Here is a 25,961-nt window from a genome sequence, read left to right as displayed (position 1 = left end):
CTGCTGCCATTACATATTTTCACTAAGAATATGATAAACCTCAGATTACACTTCTCCCTCCCTATTCGCGGGGGATAGGGGCAGAGCCGGCCCGCGAATAGGGAAAATTCACAAATAACTTTTGGGCCAGCTCTGACCCACCCCCGGACCTTACCTGTTAGTCTAGCGGTGATGCGTGGCAGGAGCAATCTTCCTACACTCCTGCCCTGTGCAGAGCTGTGCTGTGAGTTCCCTTGGTCTCACGAGACTACAACAGGAACTCCCATTGTAGTCTCGTGAGACCACAGGAACTCACTGCACGGGGCAGGAGTGTAGGAAGATCGCTTCTGCCCCGCATTACCGCTAGACCACCAGGTAAGGTCCGTGCTCCTTCGATCGCCTCCTCCTCCTTCAATTGCCCCACTCATCCTCTGATCGCCTCCCTCCTCGCCTCGATCCAAGTCCCGGGGCTGTTTTTTTTCGATGTGGGCTACCAACGAGCGATTCTCGGGGGGGGGGAGGGGGGGCTGGGAAACAAAAACGTGAATAATCGAAACTGCGAATAGGGAGAGGGAAGTATATATACACACAAGAATCTCAAGTGGAGTATTCTGCTCAAAAGGTTTCACTTTCAGTTTTACTACTTACCCTTCACTCTTGGCTCCTTGTGCAGATATACTGTATAAACTTAGCACTTAATTTATTTATTTATTTATTTCGTTTTCTATTCCGTTTTCCCCAGGGAGCTCAGAACGGGTTACAGGTTAAACATACATAAAAAGAGGTAAGGGGTTGATTCTGTGTACGTTGATTTGTAAAGGAACAATGGGGCTAAGGATTTTTTTCCTTAACTCTGTATATTATGTAACAGTTTTGCTATGAAGAGGCATGTTATCTCTGCAGACAGAAGTTCACAGTTTTAAGAAATGCAACACCCAAGCATCTGTGAGAATTATTTTCTAGATAGAAAAATTATCCGTGACATGAATGGATTAATGAAATTCATTTATTAAATAATTTAAGCATTGCATGAGTATACAGTCTCATGCTACATAATTTAAAACGAATCCCTATTTCATGATGAATAACATTTGGACTTTAATGTAACTGATTTTTCATCAAAAAAGTACGGTATTTTATTTATCCACCCTACTTACTGTCTACAAGATTTAAAAAAGCTCTTCTTCCTTTCTTCTAGTGTGACAGACACTTTGTCTGAATGTGTGGGTAGTCAGTCCCTTCTCCCAAGAATTCTTATAGGGAACTTAATTAGCATTCTTTTGCTCCGCCTCCCATCCTGTCCTCCAATTCCTTAGTTGTCTTTCTATAAGCGAAATGGTAGGAGCCTGTCTTTTTTTTTTTTTTTTTTTTGCTTGTGTTTTCTTTTCATTTAAATTCTGCCTTTTTGAGAGGCTTTTTGATGTTGCAGAGGATTCCATTCTTGGGACAATTCTTGCTGCGGGAGAGTGCAGACAGACTCTGAGGTCGAGGGTCTGTTTCCAAGGGGCAGACTGCTTTTCAGTGCACCCATTTGGGCAGCCCGCACTAACAGTTTGGGGGCTCAGGGACCATTCCCTTGGGAGCAAGGCTCACCCCCAGGTTCATCCACAGTGGGCTGAGTGGCTCCATGGCGGTTTTTCCAGGATCGGGGCCGACTGCTTTCCTCCCCCTGTTTGCGTGTGCGTGGCCAGTGGTGGTGGTGATGGGGGGGGGGGAGGTTTGAGGTCTCTGGCCAATTCATTGGCCCCAAGAAGCAGTCCAAATTTCAGGCTTGTTGAGGCAGAGGTTCTCCCTGTAAGCTGTTTACAGCTTTCAGCACATAACATGGCACAGGTTGACAGACTGGCAAACAAATTTGGGGGGGGGGGGTAGGTCTTTCAGTGTTTTGTTGCGGTTAGGTTCCCCCACCTCTAAAATCGCTCAATTTTAATCTCCATTGTAGCTCCAAAAATTTCCTTACATTGCTCTTGAGTCTCCCACCCCTCAACCTCAAATTATGTCCTCTGGTTTTACCATTTTCCTTTCTCTGGAAAATATTTTGTTCTACGTTAATAACTTTCAAGTATTTGAACATCTGAATCATATCTCCCCTGTCTGTCTGAATCATGTCTCCCCCTGTTCCAGTTTCTCCTCATACGTCTTTTGTTGCAAACCTATCATTTTTGTCGCCCTCCTCTGGACCGCTTCAAGCCTTTGCCTTGTGTTACAAATGGAAACAGCAAAAGCTAAATTCAAATACCTTCTTTCACAAATGAGTATTAGGGGTAGCTGAAGGTCAGACTAATAGGTTACATGGAAGTACTGTATAAGCAGGCAGACTTGAGTCTGCTACATTTCCCAATGTCTAAGATCCACTAAATCCTTGAGTTCAAGGCAGTTTTGAACCTGTTGAAGGAAGATATGCCTTCTAGAGCAGTGTTCTTCAATGAACGGTCCAGGGACCAGTGCCGGTCCACAGAAATTTCCTGCCGGTCCACAAGGCCAGCACATGCATCAGGCCCAAAACAGTGTTCTTCAACTGCCGGTCCACAGTGCGATCGATGTGGCGTTATCTTCGAGCCAGCTCCCTTTTCCTCACTGATTCAGTGCATAAAGCCACGGGCAGTGGCTCCTACGGGCATCCTGTGCCTGAACCGGAAGCCTTCTCTCTGATGTTGCAACGTCAGAGGGAAGGCTTCCAGATGAGGCACGGGACGTGCGAGGTGCAATTAGTACTATTATGGGGGCGTGGTCTGGCCCACGACTTAGCCCCGTGTTCTTCAACCGCCGATCCACGGACCGATGCCGTTCCACAGAATAATTCTTTATTTCTGCCAGTCCACAGGTGTAAAAAGGTTGAAAAACATTGTTCTAGAGTATTTGTACAGTATAGAAAAAATGATACAGGTGAAATTTACAACTAACAATCATTAGAAGAACAAAGCAAGCTGGATGGAGTATAGGGTTAATTAGGGAGCCTAGGTAAAGTGGGACTTTGGTATATAGTGTCTACGGTATATGTTAAAAGCCAGGATTTTAAACTGTATCCTCAAATGAACAAAAACAAACTACTGAGCTCTAGAATCCCTTCCACTCTGCGTGTCTTTTTTTTTTTTTTTTTCTTTCCTTGAATCAAATGCTGCCACTGCTTCCACTAGGAAGGTTTTCTGTGGATTCACCACCTTTTCCATACAAGGAATAATTTAAGGAAATATTTCATGTATATCCTCCCTTTCGTGCTCATCTTATGACTCCCTGTGCAGTTAGGCATTTAAATATCTCATAGGTATTTATTTATTTGTTTTCTAACCCGTTATCCCCAACAAGCTCAGAATGGGTTACAAGTTAACATATATAATATACAGTTAATGGGTTACAATTTGCCATAATTTCAGTACAAGATTTTTCAATACAAGTTTTTATAGAAACATGATGCCAATCTGCCCATCCAGAGTAACCATTATCTCTTCCTCTCCCTTAGAGATCCCACGTGCCTATCCCATGCTTTCTTGAAGTATATCTTCCTGTTCTTCCTTTCTTCTTCCTCTGTCTTTATTTGCTTCATGATTTTACTTTAGTAGTCATCCTTTTGGGAAAGTATGGCACAGTGGTTGAAGCTACAACCTCAGCACACTGAGGTTGTGGGTTCTAACCCATGCTTCTCCTTGTGATCCTGGGCAAGTCACATGGGTGTCCCGTCCCCCCCCCCCCCTCCCTACCACTGCCCCTGGTAGATTATTATCCCACCGGGACAGACAAGGAAAAATTCTTGAGTACCTAAATAAATTCATGAAAACCGTTCTGAGCTCCCCTCAGTGAACGGTATAGAAAATGAATGAATGAAGAAATAAAATCTGGCAGAGTACATTGGGGATGGGTAGTAGCAAGAAGTAACACACAGATGGTACTTCCAGCAGCAGATACCATCTGTGTGCTACTTCCTGCTACTACCCCTCCCCATGCACTCTGTCTTGCTGATTGGAGGGGGTTTCTTGGAAGTATAAAGAGAAGCGAGCAGATTTTGTTTGAACTCCTGATGAAGGCTTCTGTCTGTGTTGAGTCCTGTGTGTATCTCTACAATAAAGGTCTGATTTTATTTATTTAGATTTATATCCTGTCTTCCCCAAAGAGCTCAGAACGGGGTACAGTTTACATTTACGGTGTTACAATATAGGGTTTACATACATTGTGTTACAATATATCTTCATATAGGATTACTTATGCTGGTGAACTGTTTTCTGTTGTGGCGGATTAATTTAGTCCTGGTGTATTCCTGTGTTTAAGAAGGTTTGCCAGATACGGTCTCCAAAACTGAACACAATACTCCAAGTGGGGCCTTACCAGTGACCTGTACATGGGCATCAACACCTTCTTCCTTCTACTGAATGGACAATATCATGAACATTATATACTGTGGGGTTTTTTGAGAGACCTATGACTGTGGCGAGCCCCATGTTGCATGACTTGATTGTGTTGAATTATATGGTTGCATTTTTTTTCTCCACTTTTTGGGTACTGCAGTTGTCGTATCATAGGGGTCCATACTGTTTAATTTTTGTTTTTGAGTTTCTAGTATGTTAAACCATGTGCTTAGTGTCCTGTACTGTAGTTACATATAAATATCTGCCATTGACATTTTAGCACCTTTGATGGTGTTTGTAGTAATTGCTTTCAAATCATGATCTGTCATTCTAGTTATTATTCACTTGTATACTAGCCATTTGACTGTTGTTCTTTGGTTCTAGGTTTCTATATTCAGATGAAGTTCAGATTGGTCCTGAAACAGTGATGACGACATTGTATACTGCAAAGAAGTATGCAGTCCCTGCACTGGAAGCTCATTGTGTGGAGTTTCTCACCAAACATCTTCGGGCAGACAATGCATTCATGCTCCTCACTCAGGTAATTCTGCAAAATTAGTTTCTGTGCCACTGGGGAGAAATATAGTTTAAAAAAAAAAAATTCCTTAGCATCTGGGCTGCACCATCCTAATTATTGGGTTGTATTCCTTTCCTATCGGCAGATGGAGATAGAGAAGCTGACTTTTTTTCCCAGTAGCATTACCAGTATAAGAGTTAGTGCTCTGTGAAAAACTTCAGTATTTTTTTCTGTCACCAGCAGTTGGTAGCGTGCACAGGTTGGTGTACCTGATCCCTGTCCTAGCTCCCAGCCATGCATGTTATGGCAGTACCTTCTTGCTTGAGCCTAATGGCCTTGCTCCCAAGTTTCAGGTTTGTAGACAAGACCTGGTAAAGGGTGGAGCATGGCTCCATAGTCCCAAGTCAGTCATCTACAGGCAGTAACTTGATGAGTCTCAAGGCTTGGTTCCTATCTTGTCCTTCTTTCTTCCTTCACCTTTAGCAGGTGTTCTCCCCTGGCCTCCCTGGATGACTAGTTTAGCTTTATTACCTTAAAGCTAATTAAAAAATAGAAAAACAGCTGCTTCTTTAAGCAGCAATAAAAAAGACCGTACATCTAAGAACTAGGCAAGGGAGAGGCAGAATCGCCTTTAGTCCCAGGCCATACCCACACTGGCAATGCCAGCAGACTAGCTGTCTGTGGGAGTCGGCCTAGCTGTTGGCTCTCTTTGCCCCTCTTGCAATGCATCAAGTTCTGATTCTGACTACGATTGCCCCTGCAGTGGCATTGGGACTTATGGTCTTGATGCCTGTATCAGTCATGTTAGGTCCTGCTGCAGTTTCTCTGCAGCTGGATTTATCTCTGCCCCCCAGTAGGGCTTTTGAGAGTGGGGGGTTAAAGTGACCAAATGTGTGTACCACTTGCAAAGAATGCCCCATATGTTCAATGAGGGGCCTACCTTAAGAAGCCTTTCTGGTCTAGTGCCTTTTTGGGGCAGGAGAGATCCCTATGCGCTCCTGCTTGTGTTGTCTGCATAGTCAAAATGGCATTCATGACTTCCAGCGGCAGCTTTAAGTATCATCATTTCCTTTCAAAGAGAAAAGAGCTAAACTAGGCAAACCCAATCAAATCTTGTTTGCTTAGAGCTGTAAAGCAGCCCAGAGTAAAAGCACCGAAAAAGGGCAGCAAAGTGAGTATAGGGGATGGAGAACCTATAGGGTAGAGTCATATCTCACCAAGCGCTTGCCATCGAGAGATGACTTAGGGACAGCAGAGTAGCACTCTGAATTTGGGCAGGTTCATTGTTGTGGTATTAATGAAAGAAAATGACGCCGCATGGCCTTGCTAATTCATTTTACTGGCCTAAAAGGCAAGGCATTTGTTGGGTGCTGGAACATCTCATTTCCATGCTCACTTCTCCGTCGGTTACACCATCTTTGCAACAATATCAGTTTTCAGAAACTATTTTGGCAAATGTAGTTCGTAAATTCAATAAAATGCAATGAAGGAATAATGACAGTCAGAACTTCGACTTGGGAACCAATAGAAGATGCCCACTTTAGGCTTGGGAACCTAAGTTAGGTTATGCTGCCCAATCATTGGTTTGGGAACCAGACAATTACCTGCTCAAGGCTTGGGAACTTTGACAAAGAAACCAAGAAAGGGTACTGTTGGGAATAAAAATATAAGGTTTAACACCCTCTCAATTTAAATTTTTGGATTTGGCATTTATAGTTGCCAGATTGGCATTGGCTCAGCAATGGCACATGCGAGATGTCCCTACATTAAAAGATCTGAGGGAACGCCTGGGAGTAGTTTGTGAGAAATGTAGATTATCGGCCTTAGTAATAAATCAATGGGCAAAGTTTAATGATATATAGGAGAGTTATATTCAAATAGAAAAAGAAGTTTACTGAAGAATATATTATTTTGATAGATAGGAGATCCAGGTCTCCTGGGGAGGTAGGGGATAGGGTTATTTTTAATAGCTGCATTATCTTTATTAGTTTATTAAGACTGTGACTCACATTCAATGATGATTATGTGTTGTAATGAAGTATGATTTCTTTAATAGTAGGATGGATAAGTTGCATTATTTTTATTAGTTTATTAAGATTGTGAATCGCATTCAATGTTGACTATGGGGTTTAGTGAGAGTAATTAGAATAAAATTATTAAATAAAGAATTTAAAAAAGAAAGACAAAGAAACCAAGACTGCAGGCTTGGGAACCTGAACCAAGAAACCCAGCTGTGGCTGATATTGCACGGCTATTGAGTTGTGATCTCTGTGGCGATGAGGTTGCTGGTTCAAATTTCTAGAACTGGTAGTGGCAAAGCTACCATGAACCAATACAATTGCATTACTCATTTAACATTCCTTAGAAAGTGTTCACATTGAAAGGATACTTTCTGTTTAATTTCTTAACTATATCTCTCTTCATCCATAGGCTCGATTATTTGATGAACCTCAGCTTGCTAGTCTTTGTCTAGATACTATAGACAAGAGTACAATGGATGCAATAAATGCAGAAGGCTTTACTGATATTGACATAGGTATGCAGCTCAGCTTACTATCATTTCTTTTTTTTAAATATATCTTTATTGAATTTTCAAACTACAATTGTGCAACAAGTAATTCACATACATATAATATTACAAGAAAAGCACAATAAACTTTTCATACATTAATGTACAGTTATATTTACCCCCCACCCTCCCACATAATATTCAAATAAAATAAAAACCTTCAAGAAACTATCCATAAATTCCCTTAATCAAATTCCAGTACAACTCCCTTCCGTCTCAACCACCCTGGATGTGTATGTTTACGGGTTAATGAAATAAAATCTGTTATCATTCCTTACAAAATTTAGCCAATGGCTCACAAACATCCATAAAATTCCTGTAACGTCCCTGCTATATGGCCATGAAACGTTACATTTTAAAAATATAACAAAGGGATTCCCACCAGAATGTGTAATTTAACCTATCCCCGTTCTTCCAATTCTTCAAAATAAGTTGCATGGCAACCCCTGTCATTATAAGGACAAGTTTATTCTAAGCAGATATTTGACTTTTAGATCTCATAACGTACCAAATAAGATGGTATCGTATGTCAATGTCACCGGATTTTCCAATAAATTTTTCACTTGATCCCAGATGGATCTCCAAAATTTAAGTATCAAGGGACAATAGTACAGTAAATGATCCAACGTCCCAGCTTCGAGATGACAATGCCAGCATCTATTAGACTTTGCTACACAAATGCCATTACAGATTTGGCGCTTAGTGGGTGGAATCGGCACACCTAACTGAAGGTGTCAAGTTATGGAATTGTCCCTTTTACCTTTGATATTTTGAAAAATATCTCCTGAGGTGCTTATATAGTTTTTGGATAATGTGGCAGTTGGTAATCTTGACAAATCCCAGGTGCCAGGTATGCATGCCACCTAGAAATTGCCCCCTAATGCCCGGGAATACATGACCCCTAAAGTTTTGTTGGGCAGAGCTGCTTCAGTGTTTCTCCCATGTTTGCACCTTCATTTGGCTTTAGCTAAGTTTGAGCCACATGGTACAAGAAGTTCAGGTTGGTCTTGCAGTTTCAAACACTGCGAGACTTGAAACTTTGATTTCCCAAACTTCCTGAATTTCCTGTACTGTCAGCTCAAGATTAGAAAGCACCAAATTGTGGTGAAAACACGAGACACACACTATGAGGCATCTCTGCATATAGCAAGATAAAGGGAATAAGGTGTCAGACTCCCAGGCACAGTAGATGCCTGAAAGTGACTTGTAAGAGTGACTGGGTAAAGGGAGGGGAGAGGGGATGAGATCCGGGTAGGGATCCAGGCCATGACAATGTGCTTTTTGCTTCTCTTATCAAGGGAATGTGGTTGGTGACGTAGTGAGAGTAGGAGATGCCCTCCTTCCCTCTCCCCCACGCCACACTTATGCCCTCCTTTCCTCTCCATATCTCTTTAAATCTTTGCCAGCGCGAGAAGCTTCTCTGACCTGCTGCTCACACCAGCTTTGGCTTTCTCTCTAATGTCACTTTTTGGCTCACGACGAGGAACCGGGCCGGAGAAGTTGCTTGCTCTGATGAAGAATTAGAGGTGGTTGGGGAGAAGGGGGCGCGGCAAGGTGCTGGTGCCCCCACCAAGATTGTGCCTGGGGTGGTTGGCCCCACTCCCACCCTTAATTATGCCTCTGGACGCAGTCATACAACTGTGAGAATACTTTGGGAAAGAAGACTGCTGGCTTAAGAACATAAGAATTGCCTCTGCTGGGTCAGACCGGGGGTCCATCATGCCCAGAAGTCCGCTCACACGGTGGCCCATCAGGTCCAGGACCTGTATAGTATTCTTCTGCTAGTGATTTGCCAAGGCACCTTAAGGGATGGATTTACTAAAGTTTCTTTACCCACAGGCACAGGATAGGGAAAGCACTTTAATAGATCAGCTTCTAAACAAGCTACACTTCTCCCTCGTCATTCGCGGGGGATACGGGCAGAGCCGGACCGCGAATGGTGAAAATTTGTGATTATCCGGCTCTGACCCACCCCCACTTACCTGCCGCCTTCCCGGCCTTACCTGGTGGTCTAGAGGGCTTTCGGGGCAGGAGCGATCTTCCTACGCTCCTGCCCCATGCAGATCGCCATCAGGAAATGGCTGCTGGGAGTTCTCGACGTAGTCTCGAGAGTCTACGGGAACTCCCAGCAGCCATTTCCTCATGGCGATCTGCACGGGGCAAGAGCGTAGGGAGATCGCTCCTGCCCCGAAATCCCTCTAGACCACCAGGTAAGGCCGGGAAGGCGGCAGGGAAGGAAAAAATATGGGGTTTTTTAAAGTTTAGACTGTTTTTTAAAATTTTCCCCCTCCCCAGAAAAAAATTGCGATTATATGAAACCGCGAATGGGGAGGGGGAAGTGTACTATTCATCTGGAAGGGATCTCGCTTCCTTCTCTGACCTTGACTGGGGACATAATTGGAGGGGTGAGGCACTGGCCCTTGATTTAATGAAAATTTGTTGAGGTTTGGATTTTAAATTGTACATAACGAGTCATTTCTTTGCATACCCATTAGATACACTCTGTGCGGTGCTGGAGAGAGATACCCTCAGTATTCGGGAAAGTCGTCTGTTTGGTGCTGTTGTCCGATGGGCTGAAGCAGAGTGCCAACGGCAGCAATTACCCATCTCGGTGGAAAACAAGCAGAAAGTATTGGGAAAAGCCATTTCCTTAATTCGATTCCCATTAATGACTATTGAAGAGTTTGCTGCAGGTAATTTTTATTAGTCTTAGGTCTCTGCTACACAATTTATAATGATTGCAGTATTATAAGAACATAAGAATTGCCTCTGCTGGGTCAGACCAGTGGTCCATCGTGCCCAGCAGTCTGCTCACGCGGCGGCTCCCAGGTGAAAGACCAGTGCTTTAAATGAGTCCAGCCTTACCTGCGTACGTTCCAGTTTAGCAGGAACTTGGCCAACTTTGTCTTGAATCCCTGGAGGGTGTTTTCTCCTATAACAGACTCCGGAAGAGCGTTCCTTTTTCTACCACTCTCTGGGTGAAGAACTTCCTTACGTTTGTACGGAATCTATTCCCTTTCAACTTTAGAGTGTTCCCTCTCGTTCTCTCTACCTTGGAGAGGGTGAACAATCTGTCTTTATCTACTAAGTCTGTTCCCTTCGGTATTTTGAATGTTTCAATCATGTCCCCTCTCAGTCTTCTCTTTTCAAGGGAGAAGAGGCCCATTTTCTCTAATCTATCACTGTACGGCAACTTCTTCAGCCCCTTAACCATCTTAGTCGCTCTTCTCTGGACCCTTTCGAGTAGTACCATGGCGACCAGTGCTGGATGCAGTACTCCAGGTGGGGGGTGCACCATGGCCCGGTACAGCGGCATGATAACCTTCTCTGATCTGTTCGTGATCCCCTTTTTTATCATTCCTAGCATTCTGTTCGCCCTTTTCACCGCCGCCACTTTCCTTAATGCCAGTCTTACTTTCTGACATTTCCATTGCAGAATTCCAAGACCCATAAATTGTGCTTCAGAGCTTTTCCTTAAAACAAATGGCAGCCAGTCTTCACCGTGCATGACATTTCAGCATATATCTGCTACCCTGTAGCTCAGTTGAGCTACATAAACTAGAGGTTTTCAAATCAAGTCATTGAGGGCCACAAACACTTGGTTTTCAAACTGATTTAATCTGATTCTTGGACCAAGTATATGGTGGGAAGACCAAAGTTGAAAATTCCTGAAATAGTAATTGCTCCAGACAGGAATTGCCTTCACTTTGTAAAGGTCAATACTGGAAGACCAATCGCATGCCAAATATTCTGATTTTCTTTTTATTTAATCACAATGTGTACTGTTCCATTTTTATTAGTTTTTTTGTTTAATTTGAGATGCAGGTTCTATCCCAGTGGTTCTCAAACTTGTCCTGGGGACTCTCCAGCTAGTCAGATTTTCAGGGTATTCACAATGAATATTTATGAGAGACATCTGAATGCAAATCTCTTCCATGAATATTAATTATGGATATCCTGAAAACCTGCCTGGCTTGGGACCCCCAGAATAGGTTTGGGAACCACTGTTCTATCCAATTCTGAGAATAAAAAGTGATATAAGTGTAATCTTTCTTGTAATTTTGTATGCCTGTTGGGAGGGGTTGGGGGTGAGAGAGAGATTTAGACAAGCCAGACACGCTAAAATTATGACTCCTTATTAGCAGCAGATGAATCCTGAGATAAGTGAATTGTGTCCATCCACCAGCAGGTGGAGATAGAGAGCAGCACTATGCTGAGCTCTGTCATATACAGTAGAGAATGACACGGTGGCTGTTACCCACAGCTAGCCGCGGGTAACCTGCAGAAATGAGGAGAGAAAAAGGTGGTCACTGCAGGTACATAGGACAAGACCATTCACTGCCCTGTAGAGCGGTGAATGGACTTGTCTCCGCAGTGAAGTGAGGGAATGCACGCGGTTACCGATCGCTGCCGTCTGGGCATCTCCCTCCCTCCCGATCGCTGCCGTCTGGGCATCTCCCTCCCTCTCTTCTCCTCACCTTCGTGGCAATTTTCATTTTTCTTCTCTCCTAGCGGCACGAGCCTTTCAACAAGTTTGAATCTTGTCATCTGATGCAATTTCCTGTTTCCGGTTTCATCAGAGGAGAAGATTCAAGCAGCCGTGAGCGACTTGTTGAATGGCTCATGCTGTTGGGAGAGAAGAAAAATCGCCACAAAGGTGAGGGAAGGGAGAGAAGGAGATCCCAGAAGATGGCGATCGGGAGGGAGGGGGCTGCTGGACCATGAAGGATGCTGAAGGAAAGTGGAGAGAGAGGGTTAGGGGAAAGAAGAACAGGTGCTGTATGGAAATGGGTAGGGGGAGAGATGGGAACATGCTGGAAGGAAGTGGAGTGGGGAGGGGAGAGAGAGGGGGGAACATGCTACATGGAAATGGGTAGGAGAGAGGGGAACACGCTGGAAGGAAGTGGAGAGAGGGAGGGAGGAGAAGACACTGCATGTTAGTGGGTAGGAGGGGAACACACTGCATGGAAATGGGTAGGAGAGAAAGGGGAACACGCTGGAAGGAAGTGGAGAGAGGGGGAGGGAGGAAAGGGAGGAGCAGATGCTGCATGGAAATGGGTAGGGGAGAGAAAGGGGAACACGCTGGAAGGAAATAGAGAAAGAGGGGGAGGGGAAGAAGGAGCAGATGCTGCATGTTAATGGGTAGGAGAGAGAGAGGGGAGAAGACTCTGAAGGAGATGGGTGCCAGACCAATGGGGTGGGGAATGGAGGGAGAGATAAAGGGAGAGGCACAGTAACAGAGCAGATGCAGACACTGGATGGAAGGAATACAATGACGAGAAGATGAGGAAAGTAGAAACTAGACAACAAAGTTAGAAAATAAATTTATATTTCTTTTCTTTTTTATTGCTTTAGGATAATTTAGTATATTAGTTGTGTGGATAAACATTTAGTAACATAGTAGATGACGGCAGATAAAGACCCGAATGGTCCATCCAGTCTGCCCAACCTGATTCAATTTAAATTTTTTTTTTTTTTTTTTCTTCTTAGTTATTTCTGGGCGAGAATCCAAAGCTTTACCCGATACTGTGCTTGGGTTCCAACTGCCGAAATCTCTGTTAAGACTTACTCCAGCCCATCTACACCCTCCCAGCCATTGAAGCCCTCCCCTGCCCATCCTCCTCCAAACGGCCATACACAGACGCAGACCATACAAGTTGCCCAGTAACTGGCCTAGTTCAATCTTTAATATTATTTTCTGATTCTAAATCTTCTGTTGCACAGAACCCCGCCGGGAATATTAAAGGAAAGAAAATTATCAAGTAAGATACATAATTTTTACTTATTTTTATACTGAGCAGATCAAAATAGCTTTTTTTGTGTGTGATTTTAAGGTTTGGCGTTGCTGTTTAAATCATTGACGTTTCTCAACTTCTATATGACTTTCCTGGAAAATTTTACATAACACTAAAAATTACTGTTTAAGATTTAAAAATAAAAAATTAGTATTTGTAGTGAAATGGAAAGTCAAGTTAGTATAAATGTAAAGCTTGGCTTTGACATTTTTGTGTACATGCTGCAGCATTATTATTATGCAAATGTCTCTGCCTTTGAGATTTTATTTTAAATCAAATTCCAAAACATATTTTGACTTTTTATGCAAGTAATCTACTAAATTTGGACAGCTATATATAGATATAGAAACGAAATTACTTAATGCTATATTTTTTAATTTCAGAAGTGTAAGAAGAAAAAAAACCCTCAAACAATAATAAACATTATATATATATATATATATAATAGTGCTCAGTGAAAAGGTTATCACCATCCCTACCAGCAATTGAGTAATCACTGCACCACATGCCTACCAGACCAATTAATAAGTCTTGTATGAAATTTAAAAAAAAAAAGTTCTTAAATGTTCTACTTATCTTAAACAGATTCCCTCTAGTCCATGGCAGTTCAGTCATCTGTGTAGAACCGGGCAATGGTGGCCGCCTACCGTGTCCACACAGATGATTGGGCTGCCAAGGACTACAGGGAATCTGTTTAAGATAAGTAGAACATTTAAGAACTCCTTTTTTTATTGTTTCATACAAAAGACTTACTAATTAGTCTAGTAGGCAAGTGGTACAGTGATGTTTGTTATAATCACCATCCCTACTGGCATTTTCCATTATTTATTTATTTATTTATTTTTATTTATATATATATATATATATATATATATATATTTTTTTTTTTTTTTTTTAATGTTTATTATCGTTTGAGGTGAGTTGTTTGTTTTTTTTCTACAAAATTTGGACAAGCCTTGCATTTATTTTCCATATTTTCTTATGTTTTGTTTATTAACAGTTAACAGCCCTTTGCTTTACAATCAATAAATGCATAGCACTATGCTAATGTATATAACTACTGTGTTTCTCAATTTTTCAGTTTTTGTAGTCTGTACTACCCATCTTTGCACATAGTAGTTCTGTAAGGAAAATTCATTTTTGTAAAAAAAACCTCTTTAAAATTTGTTCTCTTCTGTGTAGTATTTTGTTGTTTTGTTTTTTTTTTTTAATGGCTGCTTTGAAATGGTAAAGAAGGGATTCCTCTGCAGAACAACTGACTCAACATGAATCGTGTTTCATCCACATAGGCCTGCCTCAGGAGTCTAGATGTTGATTCACATCAATTAGATTATTCACCAGCTTGCTATTTTTATGCATTATCTAATTGATGTGAATCAACATCTAGACTTCTGAGGCAGGCCTGTGTGGTTGAAACATGATTTGTGTTGAATCAGGTTTATATATTGCTGTTTTGTATCAATACAGTTACACTTCTGAACACCTATAGAGCTGCTCTGTCTTCTCCGCTGTTACATCTCTACATTTTGAAATGATAGCATTGAGATTGTGTACATATTTAGATCACCTTCACAAAAACATGTGTTTTTTTCTGTCATCGCAGGTCCTGCTCAGTCTGGAATTTTATCAGATCGAGAAGTGGTAAATCTCTTTCTACATTTTACAGTAAACCCTAAACCTCGTGTTGAGTATATTGACCGACCACGATGCTGCCTCAGAGGAAAAGAATGCATCATCAACAGATTTCAGCAAGTGGAAAGTCGCTGGGGCTACAGTGGAACAAGTGATAGAATCAGGTACCCTCCACCATGGTGTTACCTCAAGTCAGGACTGTACGAAGGGCATTCAATAATTTATCTATCTGAGTATGAACGAAAGTAGCAAGTGTGTTGAAACAAGTCTTTGCACGTTGTGACATGTCTCAAGGTTACTCGTGCCCAGTTGCGGCTGAGTGCAAGTCTAACGTTCCAAGAGACAGGATGTCAAGAGAGTCCTCATGTGAATGAAGAAACTGCTAGATTTGGAGAACTGTTCAGTGATAAAACTTTCTCACAAAAGAAGGGAAAAAGCCAAAGGAGATCCATGAATGCATGATTGCAGTATATAAGTCTTTGAATTAACTTATATGTTTTATTGTTTTTTCATGAAGGTTTACAGTTAATAGAAGAATTTCTATTGTGGGATTTGGACTATATGGTTCCATTCATGGACCCACAGATTATCAAGTCAATATACAGGTATTCTTTATTTTTACTCTACCACAGTTTTACTGTACCACAGTTTGCATTCTATTCCTTGGACTGGTATTTCTATAACCTGCCTTCCCAGGTGCAGAATGACAGTTTTTACACAAGCAAAGTACCTATAATTTGTTTCTAAAAATATTAGTCCTTTTGTCATTGCAAAGTTTGTTTTGAGTGATGCTGCACTATGTTTTAGTCTCCAGTTGCAATTTGGCAAGTATTTTACATTTTAACTAGAATCATCGTGGTAGAAAAGCTATTTTAAAATGTCTTACACGAGCCTTCTGGATTTTGAGTTGTGATGAAAATTATTTAAATAAGCAGTGCCTGTCATTTACTAATAAAATTAAATGTTTACAATTTGCTGAAGCAGCAGATTTGTCTTCCTGACTTTTGATTGGAACAGTGGCACAACATTTTGCTTAGGAGGGCCAAACCAAGCAAACTCTTCCCTGCTCCTTTGTTTCCACCTTGTTCTGCTGCCCATTGGTAGAAAGGCTTACACAAACCTGACTGCTGATAAAATGGGAGAAAGCCCTTTCTGCACATCTTCCATCAACTTGTTCTTTTCACTTTGAGTATCATGTAAGTTGCTGTGCTTCCAACATAATTGGGCTCTTCAAGAGAACATTTTATTCATATCGAACCAGGAAGGCGATATATAGCATATGTGTGTTTTAAAAAAAACAGAGCCTTTTGGACCCCTGTTCGTTTACATAGAATTGATAGCTCTAAGTCTAATAGATGCTGGCACTGTCATCTAGAAGCGGGGACATTAGATCATCTTTTATTTTATTGTCCATTCATATTATTATTTTGGAAATCAATTTGGCCTCAAATAAATAGGATGTTGGAAAATCCGGTAGCCTTGACATATGATACGATTTTATTTGGTACTGCAATGAGAACTCGGAGTCAAATCTCGTCAAATAATAACAAACTTTTATTTATATTGACTGGAATAGCAGTTCAACAAATAACATACAATTGGAAGAATTATGACAGATTAAATTACAACTTTTGGTGGAATTCAGTTTGCCATATATATATAAGATGGAGTGTACTTTTGCAACACAAAAAGGAGATATTGATAAGTTGAAGAAGATTTGGGGACCATTAACAGATTATTGCAATGATTGATATAATTTTTCCCATAATAATCTAATCTAATCTAAACCTTAAGTTTATATACCGCATCATCTCCATGAGAATGGAGCTCGACACGGTTTACAAGAACTTAAAATAGTGGGTAGAGAAGAAGAAAAAGATACTTGATAAAGGGGGGGGGGGTAGGTTTATTCTCTTTATCACAAAATATCAATAAATTATCATAATATTTGTTATATTGTATGCAACTATCAAAATAAGGGGAGGGAAAGGGATTATAATTGAATAATAGTTGATATAATTATTAAATATTATATGATGTCTAAAATTATAGTAAGGACTATATAATGATATGTTGTATTTACAGTAAGTTATGGAAATATCAAGTGTATACTTAATGCAATTGTATGAAATTTTATGATACACTTGTTGTTATATGAAAAATGAATTAAAAAAAACCAAAACGGAACATAGCATTTTTAAAGTCATAGTTGACAGGTGCGTATTTATACCATGCCCTTTCTTTTTATCTGTTTTCTTGTAGATTATTGAATATGAAAAAAACCAGACATTAGGCCAGAATGATACTGGGTTTAGTTGTGATGGAACCCCTAACACGTTTAGAGTCATGTTTAAAGAGCCTATAGAGATATTGCCCAATATTTGCTATACAGCATGTGCAACGCTCAAAGTAAGTAAATGTGTTATAGAATGAGTAAAAAGTAATGCTAGTTAATTTAGAACATGTTCCTACGCAGTATTTGAGATTTCAGAGAAAAAATATTAAGTATGTGGTGATATTTATTCAACTAATGCACACAACACCCCTCAAATCCCCCCCCCCCACCAAAAAAAAAACCCAAACAGGCTTAGCTAACATAAACATCCAGCCTAATGCCCAAGAACTAGCAAACTACTGGACAAAGTAATCTGGAGAAGGACATCATGTTTGGGAAGATCGAAGGAACCAGGCAAGTGACCTGTGATCAGATGGCTGGACATGTTGAAATCAACCATGGGGATGATACTGGAGGACCTTTCCGGACTAGCCCAAAAACCAATTTTTTTTTTTTTTTTTAGATCCACGATTCATCAAGTCGCTAGGACTTGAGCACGAGTCGATGGCATCTAACAACAACAATCTATCAAATACCACAAACCCAACCTGAACTTAAAACAACACCCATGCACAGTAGATCAAATCTGAAACAACTTTGAACCACTTTTTCAAGATGAACTATTACCACCACCACAACAAAAAAAAAGCTATCCACCTGAAGCCGCATACTGGATAAAAACTCCCCCCCCCTTTCCCCCACGCCTCTTTTCTCACATCCCTAATGAACTAATACATTGTCTGGTTTCACTACTGAACAACCTACTAAAGCTTGGCAACCTTCCTGTACAAATGAGTTGCATTGCACTTGCTGCTATTCCAAAAAGTCAAGGAACCGATCTATCCACACTATCCAATTTCAGACTCATAGCAGGAATACCACTGCTAACCAAACTACTTGAAACACTGGTTTGTAGACAACTCACAGCCTACATAGACAAATTCTCCTGCCTCCACCCCTCCCAGTATGGCTTCAGACCTACTATTACTAACGTTACCCACCAGAATAAAACAGATATTGAGCAGAGGGCAACAAATGATTCTACTCCAATTTGATGTCTCAGCTATATTTGACTCTTGTCGATCACAAACTACTACTTACCAAACCAGGTCTGACTGGAACTGTCCTCTATTGGTTCAAAGAGTTCCTAACAAACAGAGAATACTGCACTTGAAAAGACAGTACTTTCTTCCAGAGCTAGAAAGCATTCTGTAGAGTGCCCCAGGGGTCTCTAAGTAACACTTATATTTTTCAACTTATTTATGAGCTCCTAAGGTAACCTCTCCGTAAGAACATAAGAATTGCCGCTGCTAGGTCAGATCAGTGGTCCATCGTGCCCAGCTCACTTGGCGGCCCTCTGGTCAAAGACCAGCACCCTAAAACTAGCCCTACTGCGTACGTTCCGGTTCAGCAGGAACTTTGTCTAACTTTGTCTTGAATCCCTGAGGAAGAACATCTGCTATCCTATGCAAATAATATCTTTCTCCTAATTCTACTTAATACAGATATGAAGAAAGCTTCCATAAAAGTCTCCAAAGGTATTGATAAAATCTACTCTTGGACTTTATCCAACAAACTAAAACTAAACACTACCCAAACTAAATTACTGTAGTTCTACAGTACCACACAGACTGTTCCCACAAACTTACTATTATCCTCAGGCACAGCGCTAAGCATAGAAAAAACTTTCAGGGTCCTTTGGAATACTACCAGACTCCACTCTCTTATAAACCTCAAATTTCTAGCCTTACTTCTACAGCCATCACTTTGCAATACTGGTCCAAACTCTAGTTGTAACACAACTAGACTACTGCAACTCTACATCATCATCAACTCTACCGTAATGTACAGTGATATGGGGACTAAAACTATGCCACCGGACTTGATGGACCCAGGGTCTGATCCGGAGATGGCAATTCTTATGTTCTTATGTTCAAATGATCCAGAAAACTGCAATCAGATTGATCTTGGGTCTAAAAAAATATGATGCTATATTTCTATTATCACAGGCTACCTACAAATGCTAGAATTATATTCAAACTATCCTGCATCATGTTCCACATCCTACACACTAATAAAACAACAATTAATTCACCTTTTCTCCAACTCCTTCACATCACCCAGAATCAACTACACACAACTGATTGTTCCAAAGGAGCCAATACAAGTATGTTTTCGATACCCTTTTTACTTATGTAGCCACAAGAACCGAGAACGGTCTTCGTGCAGCCATAAGGACTGAATCAAACTACCTCAAACTACCTTTTAGAAAAAAACTGAAAACCCACTTGTTTGACAAATCTGTGCAACGCAACCTCCCCTCCAATCTAAGAATGTCATACATTAACTTAACTATGACTGCCCTTATCTCATTAACAGACTCTGCAATAAAACATCTCAGAAAAGCAAACTCACTGAATTTACAAACCTTTTTTCAAACTAAATACTTTTTTTTACAAACATTTTAACGCCTCCATTTCTGTAAATCATCTGTGAATCTGTTCTTGATATTTCCTTGTAATTGTGTAAACCATAATTTTATGATGTAACTGATTCTCCATATTACTATATGGGCGGCCTCAGCTTGTAAATTGCCTCGAATCTGTACTGGATAAGTACAATACAAAAATTCTGACTAGATTAGATTTTTTTTTAATATAAAGTTAATAGTATCTAGTATTTACAAACTCAACTGTCTGAGGATTTTTTTTTTTTTTTAAAGCAACGGGCATCTGGCATGTAGCAGCCTTCTCCAGTGCTTTGGCTGTGACCCAAATGCTTTTAAAAGTAGCTCTCAGTTGGTCTGAGATAATGGCCCAAAAAAGGGGAAAGTATTTAGAGCATGGCTCATGGAATTCTTTCTAGTCTTTGATGGGTGTGCATATGTGTTTATCTGTATTATGTGAGTGTCTGACCTGGAGAAAAGAGAGGAGTCGGTGATTTGAATAGTATCCAAACTCTGTTTTGGAAAGAATAATAAAATGAAATAGTGTGAAGTGAGGAATGGCCTAGAGGTAGAGCTGCTGCCTCTGCACCCAGAGGTTGTAGGATTGAATCCCAGCGCTGCTCCTTGTGACCCTGGGCTAGTCACTTAATCCTCCATTGCCCCAGGTACAAAAAGTAAATACTTGTATATATGTAAACCACTTTGAATGTGTAACCACAAAAAGACTATACAAGTCCCATTCTATGATATACCTAACCTTTAGATGTTGATGTCAAGTTTTACTACAGGGTATTGCTGTCCCAAAGCAACAGATATTGCCATGCGTATTACCCACTACTGGCAGTACATACAGCAACCAGTAGCAAACTACACAGTTCAGTCACTGAGTGTCAACCGTACATAGTGACCATTAAGAAAGCAATTGAGTTCAGTCACTAGATTTTACCGTAGAAGTTTACACATCAGAAGTGCTGAGAACCAACATGGTCAAGGATGTGGCAGTAGAGGAGATGTGCACAAGGAGCATGCCTCATGGAATCCAATTTCCCTTGGTGTCTGTGAGAGAAGATGATGGAGGAGGAAACAGTTTGAACATAAAAATAGCCTTACTGGGTCAGTCCATCAAGCCCAGTAGCCTGTTCTCACGGTGGCCAATCGAGGTCACTAGTACCTGGCCAAAACCCAAGGAGTACCAATATTCCATGCTACTGATCCAGGGCAAATTGTCCAAACCTTTTTTAAAACCAGCTACACTATCCATTCTTACCACAACCTTTGGCAATGCGTTCCAGAGCTTAACTATACTCTGAGTGAGTGAAAAAAAATTTCCTCTTATTGGTTTTAAAATTATTTCCCTGTAATTTCGAGTGTCCCCCTACTCTTTGTAATTTTTGATGGAGTGAAAAATCGATCCACTCAGGATTTTGTAGCCTTCAATCCTATCTCCCCTCAGCCGTCTCTCTTCCAAGCTGAAGAACCCTAACCTTTTTAGTCTTTCCTCATACGAGAGGAGTTCCATCCTCTTTATCATCTTGGTCGCTCTTCTTTGAACTTTTTCTAGCGCCACTCTTATCTTTCTTAAGATAAGGAGACCAAAATTGAACACAGTACTCCAGATGAGGTTGCACCATGGCGCGATAACAGGGGCATTAAAACATTCTTAGTCTTATTAACCATCCCATTTTTAATCATTCCTAGCACCTTGTTTGCATTTTTGGCCACCGCCACACATCGGCGGAAGGTTTCATTGTATTGTCTACGATGACACCCAGATCCTTTTCTTGGGCGCTAACCCCCAAGGTGGACCCTAGCATCCGGTAACTGTGATTCAGGTTATTCTTCCCAATGTGCATCACTTTGTATTTGTCCAAATTAAATTGCATCTGCCACTTGGACGCCCAGGATTCCAATGTCCTAAGGTCTGCCTTCAATTTTTCACAATCTGCATGCATTTTAACAACTTTGAACAGTTTGGGGTCTTTGCTGGTTGGGGAGATGGGGTGTGGGGATTGCTGCTTTTGTTTTATCTCCTAACCACAAATGTTGTATTTTAGAACCAATGCTAGGAAGTTCTTTTTTACACAGAGGGTAGTGTACACCTGGAATGCGCTTCCGGAGGTTGTGATAGGACAGATTACACTACGGGGTTCAAGGAAGGATTGGATAAATTCCTGAACGATAGGGGGATTGAGGGATACAGATAGAGGTAGAGATAGAGATAGGTTTTAGACAGAGTATGGATAGAAGGATAAAAGGGATCAAGGGCTTAGAGAAGGATCACATTACAGGTCATGGACCTGATGGGCCGCCACGGGTATGGGCATGATGGACCTCTGGTCTGACCCAGCGGAGGCAACTTCTTATGTTCTTATGTTGGATGCTTGTTCTTTTGATTTTGTTCTATTCCTTGGTGTTTGTTTGGCATTCGCAATAAAAAATATTTGAATTTAACAACATTGAACAGTTTAGTGTCATCTGCAAATTTAATCACTTATATTACAGTGAATCGATGTTTGTATGCTGCAAATGCTAGGCCTGCCTCTGCTATTAAAATGCACCAAGTCATTTTTGGAGAGGAAGATTTTCTCTGGAAATCCTTCTATCTGATCCATTTTCAAACTTGGCATGAAAGGACACACCGAGTTTGACCCTGTTCCACTTAATTTTTTCAAGTTGTTTTGCCTCTATAGAGACACTTCTTTAAAAACCCTTTATTTATAATTTTCTTTCCAAGGTTGGAAATAATTTTAAAAAAGATGCAACACTATAGCCTTGCTGGTCATTTTCTTCATTCTTCTGCTAAATGAGATTGTTTTCAGAGAAGAGAAATACCCCTTCACTTCTTATACCATACTTGAGGCTGCCCTGCTCACAGTAAATATAGCTTTTAGAGCAAATAGAAAGGACGACTGTTGCAAAATAGACTTTTTCACGGTATGTGACCAGAATTTAAACTGAGCTGACTGTAGGTTAATAGAGCAGTTCTATAGTATTTTGTATTCATAAGATTGCTGATTGTTAACATGCAAAACATTAGATTAATAATCCTGTATGGAAGTGAATTACTGAACCTTGGTGCTGTTGTATTGACTGGGGGGTTATAAATTTTAAAATAAAGCATGCTTGCGATGTTTGGTATGAGGAGAACTTTGGTGGTATTCCTGTAATACCGTAAGTACTGCATTTGTGTGCTGTTGTAACTTGTTTCTAAATTAGTCTTTTCTTTGTATCATAATATGTATGGTTTTGCTTTTAAAAATGTTTTTAAAATTTTGGTACAAGTGGATGTTTTTTCCCTGTTTCTAAGCGCCTCCTGCTAAGGAAAATTTGCAGTTCACATAAGCTTGCAGTAATCATCTTTGGAACTATGAGGTAGATTTGTAATGTTTTAAAATACACTAATTGCTTTAACTATGTAGCTTAAAATCTGTGTGTTTGCTTTTAGGGTCCAGATTCTCATTATGGAACAAAAGGACTGAAGAAAATAATCCATGAATCTTCAACATCTAGCAAAACCTGTTTTTTCTTTTTTAGTTGTCCTGGTAACAATAACGGAACATCGGTGGAAGACGGACAAATACCAGAAATTATCTTTTATACATAATTGTGTTATGTTTAGCTCAGTTAGTAACAATGTATATAGCTCCCATGGATGGCATACATCCAGCTTCTGAGGGCAGTTTAAAATGTATAATTATAATCCCTAATAAGAAGCAAAGTAGTTCATATGGGATATGTCAAGAATGTGTGAAGTGGATTATATCACAAGTTGAAAGCATGAGGAAGATAGGCCCAAGAGTTGTAAAAACTGTTGTAATTCTAAATAGTAGTTATTAAGCGTGGTCATACCTGAAGTTTCATATTGTAAAATTACCATGGAAGACCTGAAGCTTTCTCATTTGGTCATCAAAATATGTACACCCCGTAATAGGGATTTTCTCTTGGATTTCTTGCTGAAACATCAACTTTTAGGAAAATCTTTTATTACTCAGACTGATTCCATCTCCATTTTGATTTCATAGCTTTTTTTATTTTCTTCAGTAGAACATGAAAAGTAGCCATAGAAATGTTGGTTCAAACAAATTTAGAGTAATATGAACTGAATGATTTAGGGCAGCCTTATATCTCTGTTAGAGAGAATAGATGCAAAATTTCTGCCATCAGTGTTCAAGGATACCAGTAAAGACTGTTGACATGGCTGCAGCATATATAAATTGCAGGAATAATATGTGTACATAAATAACTATGTTCAAAAAATGAGAAGGTTTTGTTTTGTTTTTTTTAAAGGCAAATGATAGCATTTTGGAACTGGATGCATTGGATTTTTCATACAATGCTAAAATGATTCTTTAACGGTGCTTTTGTTTTAATCTGGGTTTTTATTTTGTGCCGTAAGCATTTGAATTAGGAAATAGAGTAGGAATTTTCATGTTCCTAAGACCTGGCCTTTGATTTAGCATAATTTTTTTAAAAAGTGTGGTATTTGCTAAATACCATTTGTTATTTTAGCTGTAGGACACTAATGAAAATATCCAGAATTTACAGATCAATGCATAAGGAGTATGATGTAATTTGCCTATCGCAGACATGAACTACTTAAAATTATTATCCAATAGTCTGCTTTTGGATTGTAGTTAATGGCGAGTTGCATTCAGGTTCAGTAGGTTTTCCATAGAATCTGACTACCGGTATATGTAATGTTATCATTTCATTTTAGCTTACAATAAAGCATAGAAGGAAGGCATAACATTCTCCCCGCTTGAGAGTGTGGGTGCATCATGTATCTGGACTTCCCCAAAAGCGATTTTGTAAGACTTTATTTTTAGACTTGTTTAAATATTTGGCAGTATTTAATAGTTATTATGAAACTCTAACAGTATTATCCAGAGTAGGCCTTGTGCAAGCAGGCATTGTACAGGTTTTACTGTTGCTACTGTTACTTATTTCTACAGTAGTGGATGTACGCAGCGCTCCAGACAAACCTGGCAGAGCTTACGATCTATTTGAAACAGGGAAGCTAAGGGATTAGAGAGTTTGATTTACTATCGGAAAGATTAAAGCAACATTGGTGCTTTTAATAAAGGCTTAAGAGTTAAAAGCAGTTGTAGAAAAAGTGGGTTTTTAGCCTGGATTTGAATAGGGCCAGAGGTGGAGCATTATGTGATGATGAGAAAGATGGAAGGATCAGAGTCTGGAGTTAGGTCGCTCGTATCAATAGTCTTCTCTATCTAATAGACACAGGAAAGAGATGAGACACAGGAAAGCTGCAGAATGAATGTACTTGCAAGTTTGAAACTGTATACAGACCTAGATAGAGAGCCGGTGAAGTGATTGGGGAGTTATAAGTGTATTAACATTAGCTTCAGATAGTCAAGCAGGAGAAGTTTGACTAGATTATCAAGAGGTAGAAGTGAAAGGTGATTTAGGGAGAGACATAGTTCATGTTTATTAAAATTTGATGCAAACGCTTATAACATAGCTATGAGGAGCAAGTAGGAGGTAAAATCACCAATGATGGTCCATCCAGTCTGTCCAGTAGTCATACTCCTTATCAGTTTATGATCAAACCAACAATAAATGTGGTATAAAATATTTGATCCTGTGTTGTTGTTTTTTGTCATTTCTGTGACAAAGACCACAGGAGTCCACTCAGCCATTGTCCTTATGCTCCAATTACTGGAATTGTTTTTGAAGCCCACTCCAGCATGTCCCAATCTCCTTTCTCATAAGGGACATAAACCATATTAGTCTGCCCAGCACCAGCCTTAGCTCTTTACAGCTGGAGTTGCCATCTAAGCACCACTTGTTACACTGAAGCTCATGCAGTCATTGAAGTTTTGTTTTTATAAACCACCCATTTTCTTTTTTTTTTTTTAATATCTTTCTTCCTTTTTACATTATACAAACAAGTGTACAATAAATCAAGTCATACTATACATTCTTCACTTGAAACTTTACAATCATCTTATACCATAAATTACCTCCCCTCCCTCCCTTTCCAAATATTTTTGTAACTACTCATCCTAATGTCATAAAACCCACCCATCCACCCTCCCATCCTATACATACTAAATGGGGATAAATTCATTTATTTATTATAGTAATCAATTAATGGTCCCCACACATCTTTAAATTTCTTATAATATCCTCTCTTAATCGCCAATGTTTTTTTCCATTTCATACACATGACACACCGAACTCCACCAGAAACAGTAATTCAACCCCCTGTAGTCTTTCCAATTGTATGTTATTTGTTGGATGGCAACTCCTGTTAAAATCATTAACAGCTTATTATTTGAGGAGATTTGACTTTTGGCCCTCATAGACATCCCAAACAAAACTGTGTCA

The 25,961-nt window shown here is 40.1% G+C and overlaps 1 protein-coding gene across 3 annotated transcripts in view; it reads left to right on the top strand.

Moving 5' to 3' along the window:
* BTBD1 (BTB domain containing 1) overlaps window positions 1-25,208 on the top strand; it is a 30,163-nt gene extending 4,955 nt beyond the window's left edge. For 2 of the 3 annotated variants that reach the window (XM_033919875.1, XM_033919877.1), the window contains 8 exons: window positions 722-763; window positions 4,704-4,860; window positions 7,267-7,372; window positions 9,901-10,098; window positions 14,804-14,996; window positions 15,350-15,437; window positions 17,095-17,241; window positions 23,059-25,208. In XM_033919875.1, the coding sequence (XP_033775766.1) occupies window positions 722-763; window positions 4,704-4,860; window positions 7,267-7,372; window positions 9,901-10,098; window positions 14,804-14,996; window positions 15,350-15,437; window positions 17,095-17,241; window positions 23,059-23,217 (1,090 nt within the window). In that variant the 3' untranslated portion in view covers window positions 23,218-25,208. The remainder of the gene's footprint in view (window positions 1-721; window positions 764-4,703; window positions 4,861-7,266; window positions 7,373-9,900; window positions 10,099-14,803; window positions 14,997-15,349; window positions 15,438-17,094; window positions 17,242-23,058) is intronic. The other variant, XM_033919876.1, reaches the window with a different exon arrangement.
* Window positions 25,209-25,961: the final 753 nt, after the last annotated feature.

The sequence above is a fragment of the Geotrypetes seraphini genome, chromosome 14 (genome assembly GCF_902459505.1).
Source record: "Geotrypetes seraphini chromosome 14, aGeoSer1.1, whole genome shotgun sequence".
NCBI classification, from domain to species: domain Eukaryota; kingdom Metazoa; phylum Chordata; class Amphibia; order Gymnophiona; family Dermophiidae; genus Geotrypetes; species Geotrypetes seraphini.
The sequence above is the reverse complement of the archived record's forward strand: the minus strand, read 5'-3'. Positions and strand labels throughout refer to the sequence as shown.